This window comes from Phocoena phocoena, chromosome 10 (assembly GCF_963924675.1).
Source record: "Phocoena phocoena chromosome 10, mPhoPho1.1, whole genome shotgun sequence".
NCBI lineage: Eukaryota > Metazoa > Chordata > Mammalia > Artiodactyla > Phocoenidae > Phocoena > Phocoena phocoena.
The window spans coordinates 88,956,080-88,972,126 of NC_089228.1; the positions used below are offsets into that span (position 1 = coordinate 88,956,080).

At 38.1% G+C, this 16,047-nt stretch overlaps 1 protein-coding gene across 1 annotated transcript in view; it reads right to left on the bottom strand.

Annotated features, from left to right (window-relative positions):
• CDKAL1 (CDK5 regulatory subunit associated protein 1 like 1) overlaps positions 1-16,047 on the bottom strand; it is a 640,361-nt gene that overhangs the window by 250,827 nt on the left and 373,487 nt on the right. Inside the window, exon 10 of the mRNA XM_065885642.1 lies at positions 12,119-12,285. Within this exon, the coding sequence (XP_065741714.1) occupies positions 12,119-12,285 (167 nt within the window). The remainder of the gene's footprint in view (positions 1-12,118; positions 12,286-16,047) is intronic.

Below are 16,047 nucleotides of genomic sequence, written 5' to 3' on the forward strand. Positions count from 1 at the left end.
AGAGATCTATACCTAGCTATCTCATAAACTGCTGAAAGATAAAAACAATCCTGATAACAGCAAGAGACAAGCATCTCATCACGTGTAAGGGATCCTTAGTAAGATTAACAGTTGATATCTCATCAGAAATCAGAGGCCACAAGGCAGTGGAATGACATATGCAAAGTGCTGAAAGACTGTTAACCAAGAATTCTGTATCCAGAGAAGTCATCCTTCAAAACTGAAGAAAAAGATAAGCTATGCCCCGATAAACAAAAACTGAGAGAATACTTTTCTAGGAGACCTGTGTTAGAAATACTAAATGGAGTCCTTCAGGCTGAAATGAATTGACATTAACTCCAATCCACATGAAGAAATAAAGAGCACAGGTAAAGGTAACTACAAAGGTAACAGTATAAATGTGGTTTTTGTTTGTAGTTCTTGTTTTTATCTTATCTAACTTAAAAGACAACTGCATAAAGCACTAATTATGAATGCGCTGATAGGTGTACATTTTACAAAGATATACTTTGATAACATCAGCATAAAGAAGGGGAGAGGGAATTGAGCTATATATAGAGGCAAAACTTGTGTATCCTGTTACAAAGTTGATATTAACCTAAACTAAACTGTTATAGATTAAGACACTAAGGTAACCACTAAAAAAATAATTTTAAAGATTATATATATGAATTAAAATGGCACATAGAGAATATCTATTTACCACAAAAGAAGGCTGTTGTGGGTTGAACTGTGTGTCACAAGAAGACACGTTGACGTCATCATCCCCAGAACCTGTGAAAATGAGCTTCTTGGGAAATATAGCATCTTTGCAGATGTAATCAAGTTTAAATGAGGTCATACTGTATTAGGGTGGACTCCAATCCAGTGACTGGTGCCCTTATAAAGAAGAGGAAATTTAGTCGCAGAGAGAGGAGAATACCATGTTAACGCTGAAACAGAGATTGCAGTGATATGTCTACCAGCTAAGGAATGCCACGAATTACCAGCAACCACCAGAAGCAGGGAGAGAGGAACGGGACAGATTCTCCCTCAGAGCCTCCCGAAGGAACCAACCCTGCCAACACTTTGATTTGGGACCTCTGGCCTCCCAAACTGTGAGGATAAATTTCTGTTATTTTAAGCCACCCAGTTTGTGGTACTTTGTTACAACCACCTTAGGAAACTAATACAAAGACAGTAATAGAGGAATAGAGGAAGAAAAAATAACAAGGATCTATTGAGGTGGAAAGACAAAGCTTGGCTATATAGTAGCCAATTAATGAAAAGATTAATGTCTGAAATTTCAACTGATCAGCATTTAGGCAGACATTCCATATTACTGTATGATAAAAAATTGATGTAAAGCTTGCTTTTTAGATATATTTTAACATGTAAATATGGAAGTTACTTCTTTGTTGCCATATATTAGAGACACTCTAATCCACAATACTTTCTCTAGTCAAACACTGCTTTACAAGCAGCAAACTTTTCGCAGTGTTTTTAAAATCACAGAAAAATGCATGCTACAAAAAGAGACAGAATAGTTTTTTTCCCACCTAAACTAATGAATAACTGGAGAACTTTCAATATTACTCTAAATAGTTTGACTTCTCTGGCCCACATGCAGCATCCTCTGATGCTAAAAATGATTCATTACACAAACACCGTTCACACCCATTATCATCAACGTGATAGTTCTGTTCAACACATACAAATAAAGGTGTTCTTAATCATACAAAAATGCTTATGTTTCCAATTTAGGGCACAATCATCATTTACTGTTAAATGACATTAAAGAATTTTGGACTTAAAATTTGGAAGCTTAACATTTTTATGTGGATTATTTTTGTGGTAGACAAAGGAAGATGTGGGAAAAAGAACCGATGCATATTGGATCTAGAAACAACAAACAATTTAGTATATTAAAAATAAACACAAGCAAAGTAAGGAACTGCATTTTACTTTCTGAAAAATACGCAGAATGTCCCTCAAGTATTCTCTGAACCATTAACTTCATTACCAACCTTTCTGTTCTACACCATGAATCACGAGAAAATTCCATCACCCACCTGATATAAAATATGAAGATTTCATTTTACTAAGTGCTGAATTAGCAATGGCCTAGGGTAGCCTTTCATAGGCTATCAGAGCAAAGAATCAATACGGAAATGATCCTAGTACCAAAAGAAAAGTGTAAGGAAAAAAGTACATTGAATGCCTTATGTGTTAGCTCTGTGCTTATGAAGGAAAGTCGAAGGCAGCTTTTCTCAGTGGTTTGAGCATAACTGCCTTCCTAAATTAATGAGAAAGATAAAGTCCACAGATGGTGTATTGTGGAGTTTGAACTATACTAATTTCAACAGGTGACATGGAAGCCTTCTTAGCTACTCCTATGAAATTAAGGATCCAGGGAAAACAGCAATGTGAAACGCCTTTTAAGATGCATATTAAACCATCACGTATCTAATGCCCTCCTTTAGAAACTGAAATGTACACTAGAATACTAAAAGATGAAACACGAATATTTTGTATGCCACAATCAAAATTTGTAAATTTCCAGCCTTCTAGTATCCTAGAATTATATTTATAATTCTGAAATATTAAAGTGTTCTGCTTTATTGGGTTGGCCAAAAAGTGCCAAGTAAAAGTTTTTAAGTAAAACTAAAAGACACAGTTTTCATTTCCACCAAGAACTTTATTGAACAACGTATTCACCCTTTTGTTCCACTGCCTTCTGCCATTTTTCAGGCAACTTCATAATTCCATCTTCCCAAAACTTTTTATCTTTTTGAGCAAAGAACTGTTCCAGGTGCCTTTTACAGTCTTCCAGGGAATTGAAATTTTTTCCATTAAGAGAATTAATAAATGGAAATCCGAAGGTGCTGTGTCTGGTGAATATGGCAGATGAATCAGAACTTCCCAGCCAAGCTGTAACAGTTTTTGCCTGGCCATCAAAGAAACATGTGGTCTTGCGTTATCCTGATGGAAGGTTATGCGTTTTCTGTTGACTAATTCTGGACGCTTTCAGTTGGTCTGACTGGGAGCAGTACTTGTTGGAATTAATTGTTTGGTTTTCCAGAAGGAGCTCATAATAGAGGACTCCCTTCCAATCCCACCATATACACAACATTACACTCATTGGATGAAGACCGGCCTTCGGTGTGGTTGGCGGTGGTGCATTTTGCTTGTCCCATGATCTCTTCCGTTCCACATTATTGTACAGTATCCACTTTTCATCGCCCATCACAATTTGTTTTAAAAACAGAACGTTTTCATTACATTTAAGTAGAGAATCGCATGCAGAAATACGGTCAAGAAGGTTTTTTTCGCTTAACTTACATGGAACCAAAACATCAAAGCGATTCACATAACCAAGCTGGTGCAAATGATTTCCACCGCTTGATCTGGATATTTTTGAGTATGTCGGCTATCTCGCACATGGTATAACACTGATTGTTCTCAACTGATGTCTTGATTTGATCGCTATCAACTTCAACTGGTCTACCCGACTGTGGAGCAACATCCAGCAAGAAATCTCCAGCATGAAACTTTGCAAACCACTTTTGACACATTCAATCAGTCATAACACCTTCTCCATACATCGCACAAATCTTTTTTTGCGTTTTGATTTCATTTTCACCTTTCTTAAAATAATAAAGCACAATATGCCGAAAATGTTGCTTTTTTTCTTTCATCCTCAATATTAAAATGGCTACACAAAAACTCACCAATTTTGGACTTCCCTGGTGGCGCAGTGGTTAAGAATCCAGCTGCCAATGCAGGGGACATGGGTCTGAGCCCTGGTCCGGGAAGATCCCACATGCTGCGGAGCAACTAAGCCCGTGCGCCACAACTATTGAGCCTGCACTCTAGAGCCCGCAAGCCACAACTACTGAGCCTGCGTGCCACAACTACTGAGGCCCATGCACCTAGAGACCGTGCTCTGCAACAAGAGAAGCCACCACAATGAGAAGCCTGTGCACCGCAACGAAGAATAGACCCCGCTCGCTGCAACTAGAGTAAGCCCGCATGCAGCAACAAAGACCCAATGCAGCCAAAATATAAATAAATTTTTAAAAATTCACCCATTTTGATGTCTTTTTTTAATGCACACTGATATGACAGCTGTCACATACAATCTAACAAAATTGTTTAGGATGAAGTTAAAGAAAACTAAGTGCTACTAGAGCCAAGTTTTTTTCTTACAGAAAAAACTAAATGAACCTTTTAGCCAACCCAATATATATATATACACATACACACGCATGTGCACACACACACACAGACACAGACACACACACAGACACAGCCATGGTTCCAGATGTTTGACTATGACACCAGTTTCTTTATAAAGCATTTGCTGAGGCCTTTTTACTTATCATCTTGACCCATATTTTATCCCTATGTCCCTACATTCTTTTTGTTTCAGGAAATGATCATCTCTTTTGGCAATGAATATCGGTATGTCTCTGGATTTCACTGGTAAAAAACTTAGACCAATAGCAAGAGATAAAATGATATTAGTGGTTGCAAAGTTCAGATAGTTTTTATCACAAAGTGGATTAAATCGTATTATGATAATCAAAGCCAATTTGACTATTTATATTCCTCTGCTATCTGGTAATTCAGAAATTGTAACTGAGGGCAGCAGGGAGGCCCACAAGGTGGGTCTCTGTATAAATTACTGCTGGCCATATAAACAGAATCTTAAAACAAGGCATTTACCATTGTTCTCCCCCAAAAGACAGAGAAACGCAATATTTTCAACATGAGAAACATTCATGCACAAAATAGTTCATTTTCCCCCGAAAACATACCTGAGATGATAAGCATAAAATAAAATTCCTGATGAAACTGATGAGTCTGTGGCTGTGAGGACAGCAACAAAGAGTTATTTGTTGAGATCAAGTCTATCTATTTAAGAGCTCATTTCTTTTCTGGGTCCTCTGGCCTGCATGTTACCCTGAGGCTTAATCACCCAGACAGAACGTTACAAACTGAAGCTCAGTAGTCATAAGCAAGAAGCTATGGAAGTTTTTCTGAGGAGCTGTTGGGTTCAAGAAAAGCTGAGGCTTCTTGGGCAGGGCTGGGGTTAGGAGCTGAAGCCTGAAGAGGGAACAAGTGAGGATCACAGGATGGAAAGGGGTGAGATACAAGTAGGCGCAGAGGTGCAAATGTTTTGGTAGAAGGGCCAGACTGAAGCTTTGCTGGTGCTCAGATCCGGATCCCTCCAAGGAGGAGCAGAGGTGGAATGTGGGGTAGAGCCCACAATCATGCTTACGTGGAGTAGCATTTAAATTTCATGGTTTATCACAAGGAGTCAAGGCATTCGGCACATAGGGCTGGGGCATAACCCCCATTCCTTTCCAGGGGGGCTGCCCTCAGCTCTCATAATTAGGCCTGATAAGCTTTTTATTAAGTATATGAATCCTTTTAATATTTGATGGTTTCTTCCCCCTAAATTTTCAGATAGGCACAAACGTTGGTTTCTAGTTTTAGAGGTTTCACTGATCTCTCGAAATCTATTCACAAATGCCAGGTTAAGAATGAAGTAAAGTGCTGATGTTTCTAATCAGTAAGAAACGGGGTACCAACAGTCACACAAACCACACTGACGAGTTCCAAAAGCTATAGTGCGTGGATGGCAGAAATAAAGGATTTTTCCTTTCCATTTCCTTGCTCAAAACGAATCACTGAGCATGTCCTTCTATTCACCAAAAGGGTGAAATAGTTTGTATACAACAGCACAAAATCTATTTGCATATTTTTCTATTATTCTGGAAAGTATAACCCTTAAGGAAAAAAAAAAGTTTAAAGACACATGTGAACTGTTGACTTCAATTTGGAAATTCTGTATTCCTCTGATGAAACATAAGCACAGCAGGTATTGTGTTTGCTATTATTTTGAAACTATGAGGCATTTTTCAGAAGTCTGCCAAGCCAAACATACTATTAATGTTCATAAATTACCATGCAGCAAAAGTCCTTGACATATATCTACTGTCTTACCAGATAAATTAATTTTGCTAAATGTACTATTAGATTGGAACATAAGGTCATTTAAATAGAAGTAAATATAAAAAAATCAAGGGTAGCAGGAAACTGACTTGTAGTGACTAAAAGATTTCTCAACCAAAAACAGATGGAACATTTAAAATACCACTATGATTAACCTTACACAATGTAACACATATAAGTAACAGAAATATACTAAATATAAATCTTTAAAGAACTTATACATTTTAATTCAAGCTGAATAAAATGTAGCATATCAATGTGAATATGAGTGCCAATATTCTCAGCAATATTTTACAGAGTAATAGAAATTTTAAAATAACCAATTTGCTTTATTTATAATTTGAATGTAGGAAAAGTCCTTAATAACAAGCATTTGCACTCCAAATTAATCAACTTGCCCTCCCTGTTCCAGGCTGTAAGTGATGCACTAAAATTCTGATATGACTTTAAGACATACAGGCATTTTCAAGGAAGATAACAGTTATTTTAAATTATTCATAACACAAGGAGAACCAGAATAGCTTAGATAAATAAAATCCACAGATAATTCCCATATCCCTTTCTGGTCAACAGCTTTAATATCTTTTCCCTACCAGCCAACCCATAAAATGAAAAACAAGACAAATTGCCTGATTTTAATTTCTCCTCCTTGACCATCCACTGCTGACTTCTCTGATGGAGACTATAAAAAGCAGTGAAAGCTAAGAAGCAGGAAGAAGAAGAAAGAAGCTAAAAGCCTAGATAATCTACAAATTCAATAATCATATAATGAGCTCATTTGCTCTAGGTAGTCCTAAAGATACTATCTGTCACTACAATATTTTAGCAGGGCAAATAATAAAGCATATCCCTTAGATGGATTCTCCTCCACCATCTAGTAATTCTTCACAAAAGTGTGACTCGGGCTTCCCTGGTGGCGCAGTGGTTGAGAGTCTGCCTGCCGATGCAGGGGACATGGGTTCGCGCCCCGGTCCGGGAAGATCCCACATGCCGCGGAGCGGCTGGGCCCGTGAGCCATGGCCGCTGAGCCTGTGTGTCCGGAGCCCGTGCTCCGCAACACGAGAGGCCAGAACAGTGAATGGCCCGTGTACCGCAAAAAAAAAAAAAAAAAAAAAAGTGTGACTCATAAGTGAGAAACACATATGACAACCATCCACAAACTCTTCCAAAACTAGATGCTCAGCCCAGATATGAAGGTACCTCAATATGTATAAGACATGCAGTCAAAGAACAGCTAAACTTAGAGCCATCACATCATTCCATACACATTTATTAAGCGCATGTCATCACAGGCACTGAAATGCAAAGACAAACAATACAGCCTCTTCCTACAGATGGTAACAGTTTTGTTGGATTTACGTGTAAATAAGTAATGATGCACCATGATGAGTGCCCACAGAGATAGGCTGGACAGAGTCTGACAGAGCATGGAAGGAATCTAGGAAATACCTGAGCTGGCTTTATGGAAGATTCAGTATAGCAGAGAGCATTTTAGAGTCAGACAAGATTAGAAACCCATTCAGCTGCTAATTAGTTATGTAATTTGGCCAATTATTAAAGCTTTCTAAGACTTGGCTTCTCAATAAGTAAAATAAGGATAATGTTATCTATATAGCTAGCTTATTGTAAGAAGGAAAAGAGATAATATGTGTATAGCAAGTAGCATGGTTTCTAGAAAATAATAAACGCCCAATAAATTGTACTGATGTTATTATAATTATTATTAAGCAGTGTTGAATAATGTTACCAGTGTCTTCTGGTGCCCAGGTACCAGTAGCCATTGCATCACTGTCACTGGCCACATCACACCTGGCTGGGTTCATATGTGTTATGTTCAGTCTGAATTAATACCTTAGCTGTGGGCTACCTACAACGCAGAGGGAAGAACTAACAATGTAGTTTCAAGAGTAATCAAATTCACAAGCTGCTCCACCTAGAAGGTCAGAGTTCATTAAACAGGAATACGCCAGTGTTATTATCTTAGCGATATCAACAGGAAAGCAAACATAGAGGGAAAATATCTCTTATGTGCCACTATAGGGGCAATATATTAGTCAACATATATATTAGTCAACATATGTATTTCCATTAAGAACCCGTTTTTTTAACAGAAAAGCCCAAACGGACATTTTGGCCAACCCAATAGTAGCAAATATTAGTGTATCTGATTAACTCAATACTAACAACTGTCATCATGTGGTAAGTATGAAACGGGAAAAAGTTAAAGTAAAAATTGCAGGAATATAAAATGGTAAAAAAAAAATACAGGCTACACAGGAGGCCTCATAAGGGTAGCAAAGGGAAGAGCAAACAGGGATGTAGTGGAGGAAGCATCTTAAGGACCCGGTATGTCATGATAAAGAGCTTATCTTTATTCTATGGGTAATGAAGAGGTATTACAGACCTAAGATGAGGTAAAACATTTTTTAATCTACTGTTTTATCTATTGTTTCTACCTCATATCCAAATTTAATAAGTATTACATAAGCTTATAATTATGTTTCTTCAATTCCAGGGTGTTTTCCCACCATATATATATGGTATACATATATATAGATATGTTTGAGATATCTTTGACACTTATGTCATCATTTAAAATGAATCCCATATGGTTTTTTAGGGCAGTGACAAGTTAAAAATAGGGTTTGTAGGTATTCCAATTAGATACTTGACTTTGCCTGTTAGGGATTAAGAATTCTCCCTCCTTTCCTTTTATTCATTACACATTTATTCAATATCTACTATATAAAGTGCCACACACAATGTTAGACTCTCAATTAAAAGTTAGACGTGCATCCTACGTTAAGTGTGGTATCTTCTGTCCCTTGGAAGATTTAATAAAATGTATTTTCAACAGACCTATTTTTCCACACCATACGTTTAAATAATGATAGAAACGTTGGTATTTTCCTTTAAATGATTTCCCCTTTAAACTGTGCAATTAAAAAAAAAAGCTGGTAAAAGAGTTTAAGAGAAAAATCTCAAGAGTCAGGTGAATGTGAAGTGAACATAACCAAGAGGAAGGAAAACAGCCCCGTGAAGTGCTCGATAATTAAAGTCTGTAGCGTGAAGCATCTTCCAGAAACACAAGAAGGCTGGGTCCTACCAATACAATTCGCCAGAAACCCTCACCGTAAGTGTATTAAACCATCAGAGTAGTTTTTCAAGAGTGGCTTCCTTCTATCCTGGCAGTTAAAAAAAATCATCACCTGTCATTCACTGGTGTTATTTCTCCCCCCATTTTCAGCTTTTCCCGCTTCTTTTTTTTTTCTTATTGATGAATTTTCTTCAGCACTTTAGGTAAGTCAAGTAATTTCTTCAGAGCAGTCTCAGCTTAGTGAGAGGAAAATGGGGAAATACGATGCATTGTGGGTGCGGGGTTAGGCTCCATGGGGTTGGCTCTCTTCCCTAATGTCCTCTTTCACACTTGGAAGCCAGTGATGCCTGTGGAGCTCAGATACCTTTTCTGTTACAGAAGGATGTGTTTGTAGGACACTGCGAGCTTGAAGCTCTGCCACTCAGAGAAGGATGAGAACCCCCACCAAGGTGTGCAGGTCTTGTCAAAGCGACAGAGGAAGACTTGAAAAGCTCTTGCTTCCAGATACTTGGGTTTTCTCGTTCTAGCACATCTTTGTGTGTTTGTCTCCTTTGGTTCTGTTTCCTCTGGACTGCTCTCTCCTTTGCTGTGGAACCACAGGATGGAATTACTCCCTGCATATCAAGTGGAGGGGAATGGGTGGCTTTCTTTGGGACAAACTCTCACCCTTGAAGCTCATTTACTTTGTCATCTTGGGCTGCCTCTTCTGGCCAGACGACTTCAAAGTCCAAGATGGCAGAGGGGCTCTACAATTTAGTTTATGAAAAAGGCTCTTCCTTTATTCATCTTTTATTCATTCATTTATTGAGCCACTAGTGGGTGGGGTAGATCAACACATAGATGTGACAAGGTCCTCGCCTCGTGAAAATGAGAATGTAGGAGGGAAGGCCAACATTATAGATATCTTAAAGCAAGAATTTTTTTTTTTTTTTTGCAGTACGCGGGCCTCTCACTGCTATGGCCTCTCCCGCTGTGGAGCACAGGCTCCGGACGCGCAGGCTCAGCGGCCATGGCTCACGGGCCCAGCCGCTCCGCGGCATGTGGGATCCTCCCGGACCGGGGCACGAACCTGTGTCCCCTGCATCGGCAGGCGGACTCTCAACCGCTGCGCCACCAGGGAAGCCCAAAAAAGCAAGAATTTTTAAAAGGTAATTTTATGACAATTGTAACTTGCTATCACTCTAAGTATAATCTGTGAACTAAACACCTGTGTTCTTCCAGGTAAAGCGTAAAGCTACATTTACCGTCCTCTGTTGATTTTTAGCAGCTCTTCTGGAGCATCTATTCGGAGATCAACAACTCTAGCACTATTTTAGATGCTGAGCATTAGGGTGTGCTATAAACGCGACTCTGGTTTATGCAATCTTGCAATTAATTAAAGGGTTGAGTTTATTCCAAGAGATATTAGGTTTCTCATCACAGAGCCAATACGTGATTTTTTTCCCCTTGTGTTTACTCCACACCTGAACTGCTCTGACTGTAGCCCCACCTGAACTGCTCTGACTCTAGCTATTAACGTTCTCTTGAAATTTGATAAGATTTTTTAAATCCAAAGAAACTGGGGTGTTATCAGCTGTATATTGGCAGGGCTTACTTCTCTTCCTACCCACCATATATCCAGCACATCTCCTGATCTTCATGATGGATGCCTCACATTTACTGCAAACATAGCAAGACTGCTATAGCTCTTAGCAGATTTGATTTTTACAGAGAATCACTGGCTTTTTCAAGTGCCACGTCAAAGGGTTAAGTAAAAACTGACATGCCTGTGGCTTACTTTTAAATAGCAAATCATAATAGTCACACACTGTCCAAAGTTAACATATAAATCACACACCTTTACTGAAAAGATCTGGTTGGGAAAATGTGAATAACAAAATTGAAATCGCGAAATTTCTTCATTATTTATAATTAATGATCAGATTGCGATCCACTCTGTTTTCAGAATTTCTAAAATAGGGTGCTGATAGCACGGTGGCTTTTCAACAACAACCTCAACAAGTATAGGCCTCAAATCAAATCAACAGAAATAATCTTTGAATATTCATTCACATTGAATTTCAGCCATTATACTTGCTAACTTTTAGAATTCTGAAATGTCATTTTTCTGTACAAACTAACTGCAAAGAACACAACTGATAAAAACATAAGTGAGTTGTTTCTGTACTTTGCACATGACTCTCCAACAGCACTTATTAGATTTCTTATTCTTAACTATGGACCTAACAGCATAATCTTATTTCTCAAATAATAATCATGGATCCCAGCATATACTTTTTCATTTACATGGTTGCTCCGTTGTCCATATTCTTTGCTCATATTTATTGTATCATTTGTCATCAAGTACCACAGTTACTTGTACACACATCCATTTTCCTAGTTTAATAGTAAGCTACTTGAGGGTAGGCACTCTGTTCATCCATGGAAGGTATAAAAACAAAACCAGAGATCTTGCATTATCATAACTCCTTTTTTCACAGCGACCACAAGAGAATCAAGTGGAAGACTACAAAGCTCTACATCTCCTGGATTTCATTTTTCCCCTAACTATTGCCAGACAAAAGAATCAAATTTAAAACATCCTTAAACTCCACTGCACAGTGTCCTCATTGGTAGGGCTAACAGCAGTTCAGATAATGCAACGTTCACAGTTGGTTGCAAAATCAATGCAACGTGGTAGCAGTCCTGAAATACACACGGGTTATAGACAGAGGAACTGAGGCAAATCTATGCATTGGAAAACTGAAGGGCTGTAAGGAAGAAACAAAGAACTGGGACAAGATGGCAAATACTGGAAAATCTAGGCAACATTAATTAATGGTGAGGAAGCAGAAACAAGATGTGAAGACTGACAAAGAAGGGACTTGAAATTCCCGATTCATTCTTGGTAACGTGGGACCACAAAAAAAAAAAAACGTGAAAGCGATTTTAAACGAAACTCGTGTGATGGTGCTGAGGCTGCCACGTTGTCTGGATTGGTCTGTCTCTGTGTCAGCATGGAAATGGGGTGCTTTTCCTTACCTCCAGATGCTCTAAAATATAGGGCGGATTTGTCATGCCAAGCCTCAGCATTGCTCCCTCCGGAATCACTTCAACCAGTTTCCACAGCAGTGCGGGAAGACTGGTGCCAATATCTCTGCCATAAGCCCCTGTGTCTTCACTGGTCAACCATATTTCACAAACACCCTCTGTGAATCAAAGGAGATAATTAACAAATCTGTTGCAGAGCCGTTTCCTTCATCATACAGCTGCTCACTCTTTTTAATGCAGTATTTCTCAACACTGATATGCAGGCAGCCTGGGTATTCAATTGCAGAGAAAAAGCAGCTTATCCCATGGTGGCACTGGGTCATTAAGTTCATTTTATGAACACCAGAGAGTTACAACAATGCTGTAAATTATCAGTGCGTCCTATGGAGTGATTAACATTTACAGCCAATCAGTTCAACCATGCTTCCTCCAAAGCGCTTTGATCAAGACTAAAGCTTTAGTCCCATCACAGACAATACCTAGTTTATTGAAGAGCAAAAGCCCCGGAACTGAAACAGTCACTCCACAAAATAGGTACTATCAGCAGTTAACTCACTAATCAGTCTGTCACCGACCCAAGGAAAATGTCAAGTGTTGTTAAAGTTTGACTCACAAATTATTAATTATGAGGTACCCGTTTCTCCTGTAGTAACCATGCTAATTTGTTTTCTTCATTCAATTAAGAACAGAGTGCATTATATTGCTGCATTCAAAGAAGTTGGCTACTGTATCAAGTAAGCATCTGTGTTGAAAAAGCTGTTTACTAAAAATAGAACAGGTTGCATCCTATTTTCCATCAATCAGACTTTATAAAAATGTATCTATGTTTCCATGTTGTTGTTGTTATAAAGAATCCTGACTTCCAATATTACCCGCCTGCAATAACATTCTACCAGAAATTGAAAGGAAATACTTCTGGATCACCTAGTATTACTTAAAATAAATAAAGCAGAGTTAGCGAGAGCCACCCAAGTTTGCAGGGCACACAGAATCTTTCTGAAGGCACATTCAACTAAAGGATTAGCCTGTTTTAAAAGGCCAAATGATTCACAAGGCTAAAATAAACAGTGAAATGGGCCTGTGAAATTTGTTCATGCTAACGTGATTTGTTGCTTCTGAAGAACCTCAACACACACACAAGGCACACAAAGACAGCCTGAACCAAAAGTAGAAGTTTCTAGGAAGAGTCTTAAAATTAAAATTTTAAATTGTCTTTAGTTGACAGAACAGAATAATTTCAAAAATACATCTAAATATTCCTAGCCAAGAGAGACAACAAATAGAACACACAGCTTCTATGTGAATGTGAACTTAAAACTTATAGAACAAAGAAGCAAAAAGGAAAGATCTTCACTCTCTTTAACATGTTCCACAGAGGTGGAAAAATATATCAATACATGAAGCTAACATCTCCAGTCACTATTCTTTCCTTTAGAAGAAGAGATATATTTACTTTATCAACAAACTAGCCAACCTCCATAAAAACATGTTCACTTTTCCCCACTTTACTATCTTTCTGAGACAACCACGTCCTCACCCACACCCAGACAACATGGAAAATACAAGGATAGAAATAAAATTAGTTTCCCAAAATTAAAGAACAGGAGACATCAAAAAACAGCTCCATTTTAAAAGTTAGAGATGTTTTTAGTATTTGAAAATCAATAGTGTTATGAATATATATGGGCTTTCTTAATTTAAATATGTAGTTTCAGAAATTAATAAACCTTTGCTTAGTTTTAATCATTTAATAAAAAGTTTTATCCTCAAAGTAAATAATCTGGCATGTCCACAGGCTACCTTTGTAGCTCTGTAGTTTTATAAATATTCTCTGTACATGGAATAAATATTTTTCTATTGAAAAAAACTGGTTGCAATTAGTGGTATTATCTCTATTTTAATATTACATATGCCATCAGACACTGGACTCATACAACCTTTTTTAAAAAAATCTTATCACAAAATCCACTCCAGGAAAGAGATGGCTAAGTAACAACATAAATGGATTTTAAAACACTCTGAAAGAGGTTATAAAAACAGGACATTATCCATGATTTTCCAGTTACTGGCATCTGAGCAACACAATATGAATATTTTTAAATGAACAGAATAATTTTAATTTATAATTTTTCCATCCAAATGGTTCCATGTTACGCCTTATGTAGAGAGAGCGAGTTCCTGGAACAGTGCCTTGCTGTTGCTAGATGAATATAGAAGGGGAAAAATCGCTATGAATAGGAATGGGAATAACAGCCATGCAGAAAACAGCATCCAGCTCTTCAAGCTGCATAGGTGGGGACCAACAGCCCCCTGGTGGGCTGAAGCTTCAAATTAAATCACATGAAGAGGAAGCAGCTGTAACACTACATCAGCAACAACAGGAATAATGGTCTTGATGTCTCCAAGATCAAGGCTGCTAAAATGCTCTCTATAATGGCAACCTGGTTTAAAACACAATGAAGTAAGAAAACATGTGCAAAATGTGAAATCCTTGGACTTGAGAAGAACTGTGCCTTGCCAGTTCAATCCAAAAATTTGTCAAAGATGATTTTGCTCTTAACGTGAGAAAGTTCAGGTTTGTAAGGTTATATTTCAAGCGTTCATTCTAATGAGAGCTGATCCCTCCCACAGTTAGGCCACAGAAAGCCGATTCATAGTAAAGGTGAAGCTCAGTGTGGAATCCCGAAGTCCTGTGATTATTCATAGTGCAAGCAGTGCCTGTCAGGTCAGCTTGAATATGAATTCACCAGGGAAACCGAAGGCTGCAGTCTGTAATCACTAATGGATATTGGGACACACATGCATGCTTTGAGCTGTACTCTTAATTGGCTATACTTATGGACAGAAGTGCTTGCCTAAACAGCTTCATTCCTTAAGGACTCCAGTTATGAGCTACATTCCTTTGCACATTCATTTCTTTATTCTTCCATCAAACATTTATTAAGCCCTTACCTACTATGTGCCCTGCAGCTCTTCCAGCTCATGACAGATACGGATTCATCATTAAACTTCTGAGATCTAAGACTGGCTATTACTCAGGCGCCGGTGAGGGGACACTTGACAGACATCCTGGGAACTTCATATACATCCCTATCAGTGGTGACGCGGAGGCGGATGGGTACTGGAGAACACAGCCTTAGAAACCAAGATCAAGGGCGAACTGAACTGGCTTGACGTGGGTATGATGTCAACCCCAATGAGACAGACCCCCATCTACACTGTAACATGGATTTTGACTAATACATGTCAGAAAAACAAACACATGAAAATGAAAAAGAGAAGCAGGCAGGAAGAATTGAGATAAGAGAAGTGAATGCGCAGTAAAAGCTCCCATGCCTGTAATAAATACATGCAAAAAAAGAAAGTGGTGGGGAGAAATTCAGGAGACAGGAATGAGGCTTTTTTTAAACATCCAAGGAGGAATCTTACTTTTTCCTAAAATTGTTCAGCTACCTGACTTTTGTTCATGTTCCTTAAATTATTCAGTGTATCTGACTTTTCTAATGAACGTTAGGTTCATAAGATCATCTATCATCCTTTTGTTGTGTTAATTTTGGTTTAAAAAAAAGCAAACACTAGGAAGAAATGAAATACATCTTACAAAGGAAAACGCTTCAAAAAGTTAAGTTACTGGAATCCATTATCATTTTACCCAAGTAATTACAGATCAGCCTACAGTTCTAACACTACTTTTCCCTGAATAGAGAGCAGCTACAACAGCTGCATTCTGATCTCTGCTTCATAGTAATGTGAGATGACAGAGGATGGAAAACATAAAGAAGACATAAAAGGTTAATAATAAAAGAAAGATCATATTCTCAGTAAAATAGTCTCACAACAAAGAAAATCCTTTCTGAAAAACCAAACTTTGCCAAAACTCAAGTTCAAAAGATTATGACTCACTATAACTCTTCCTGTGT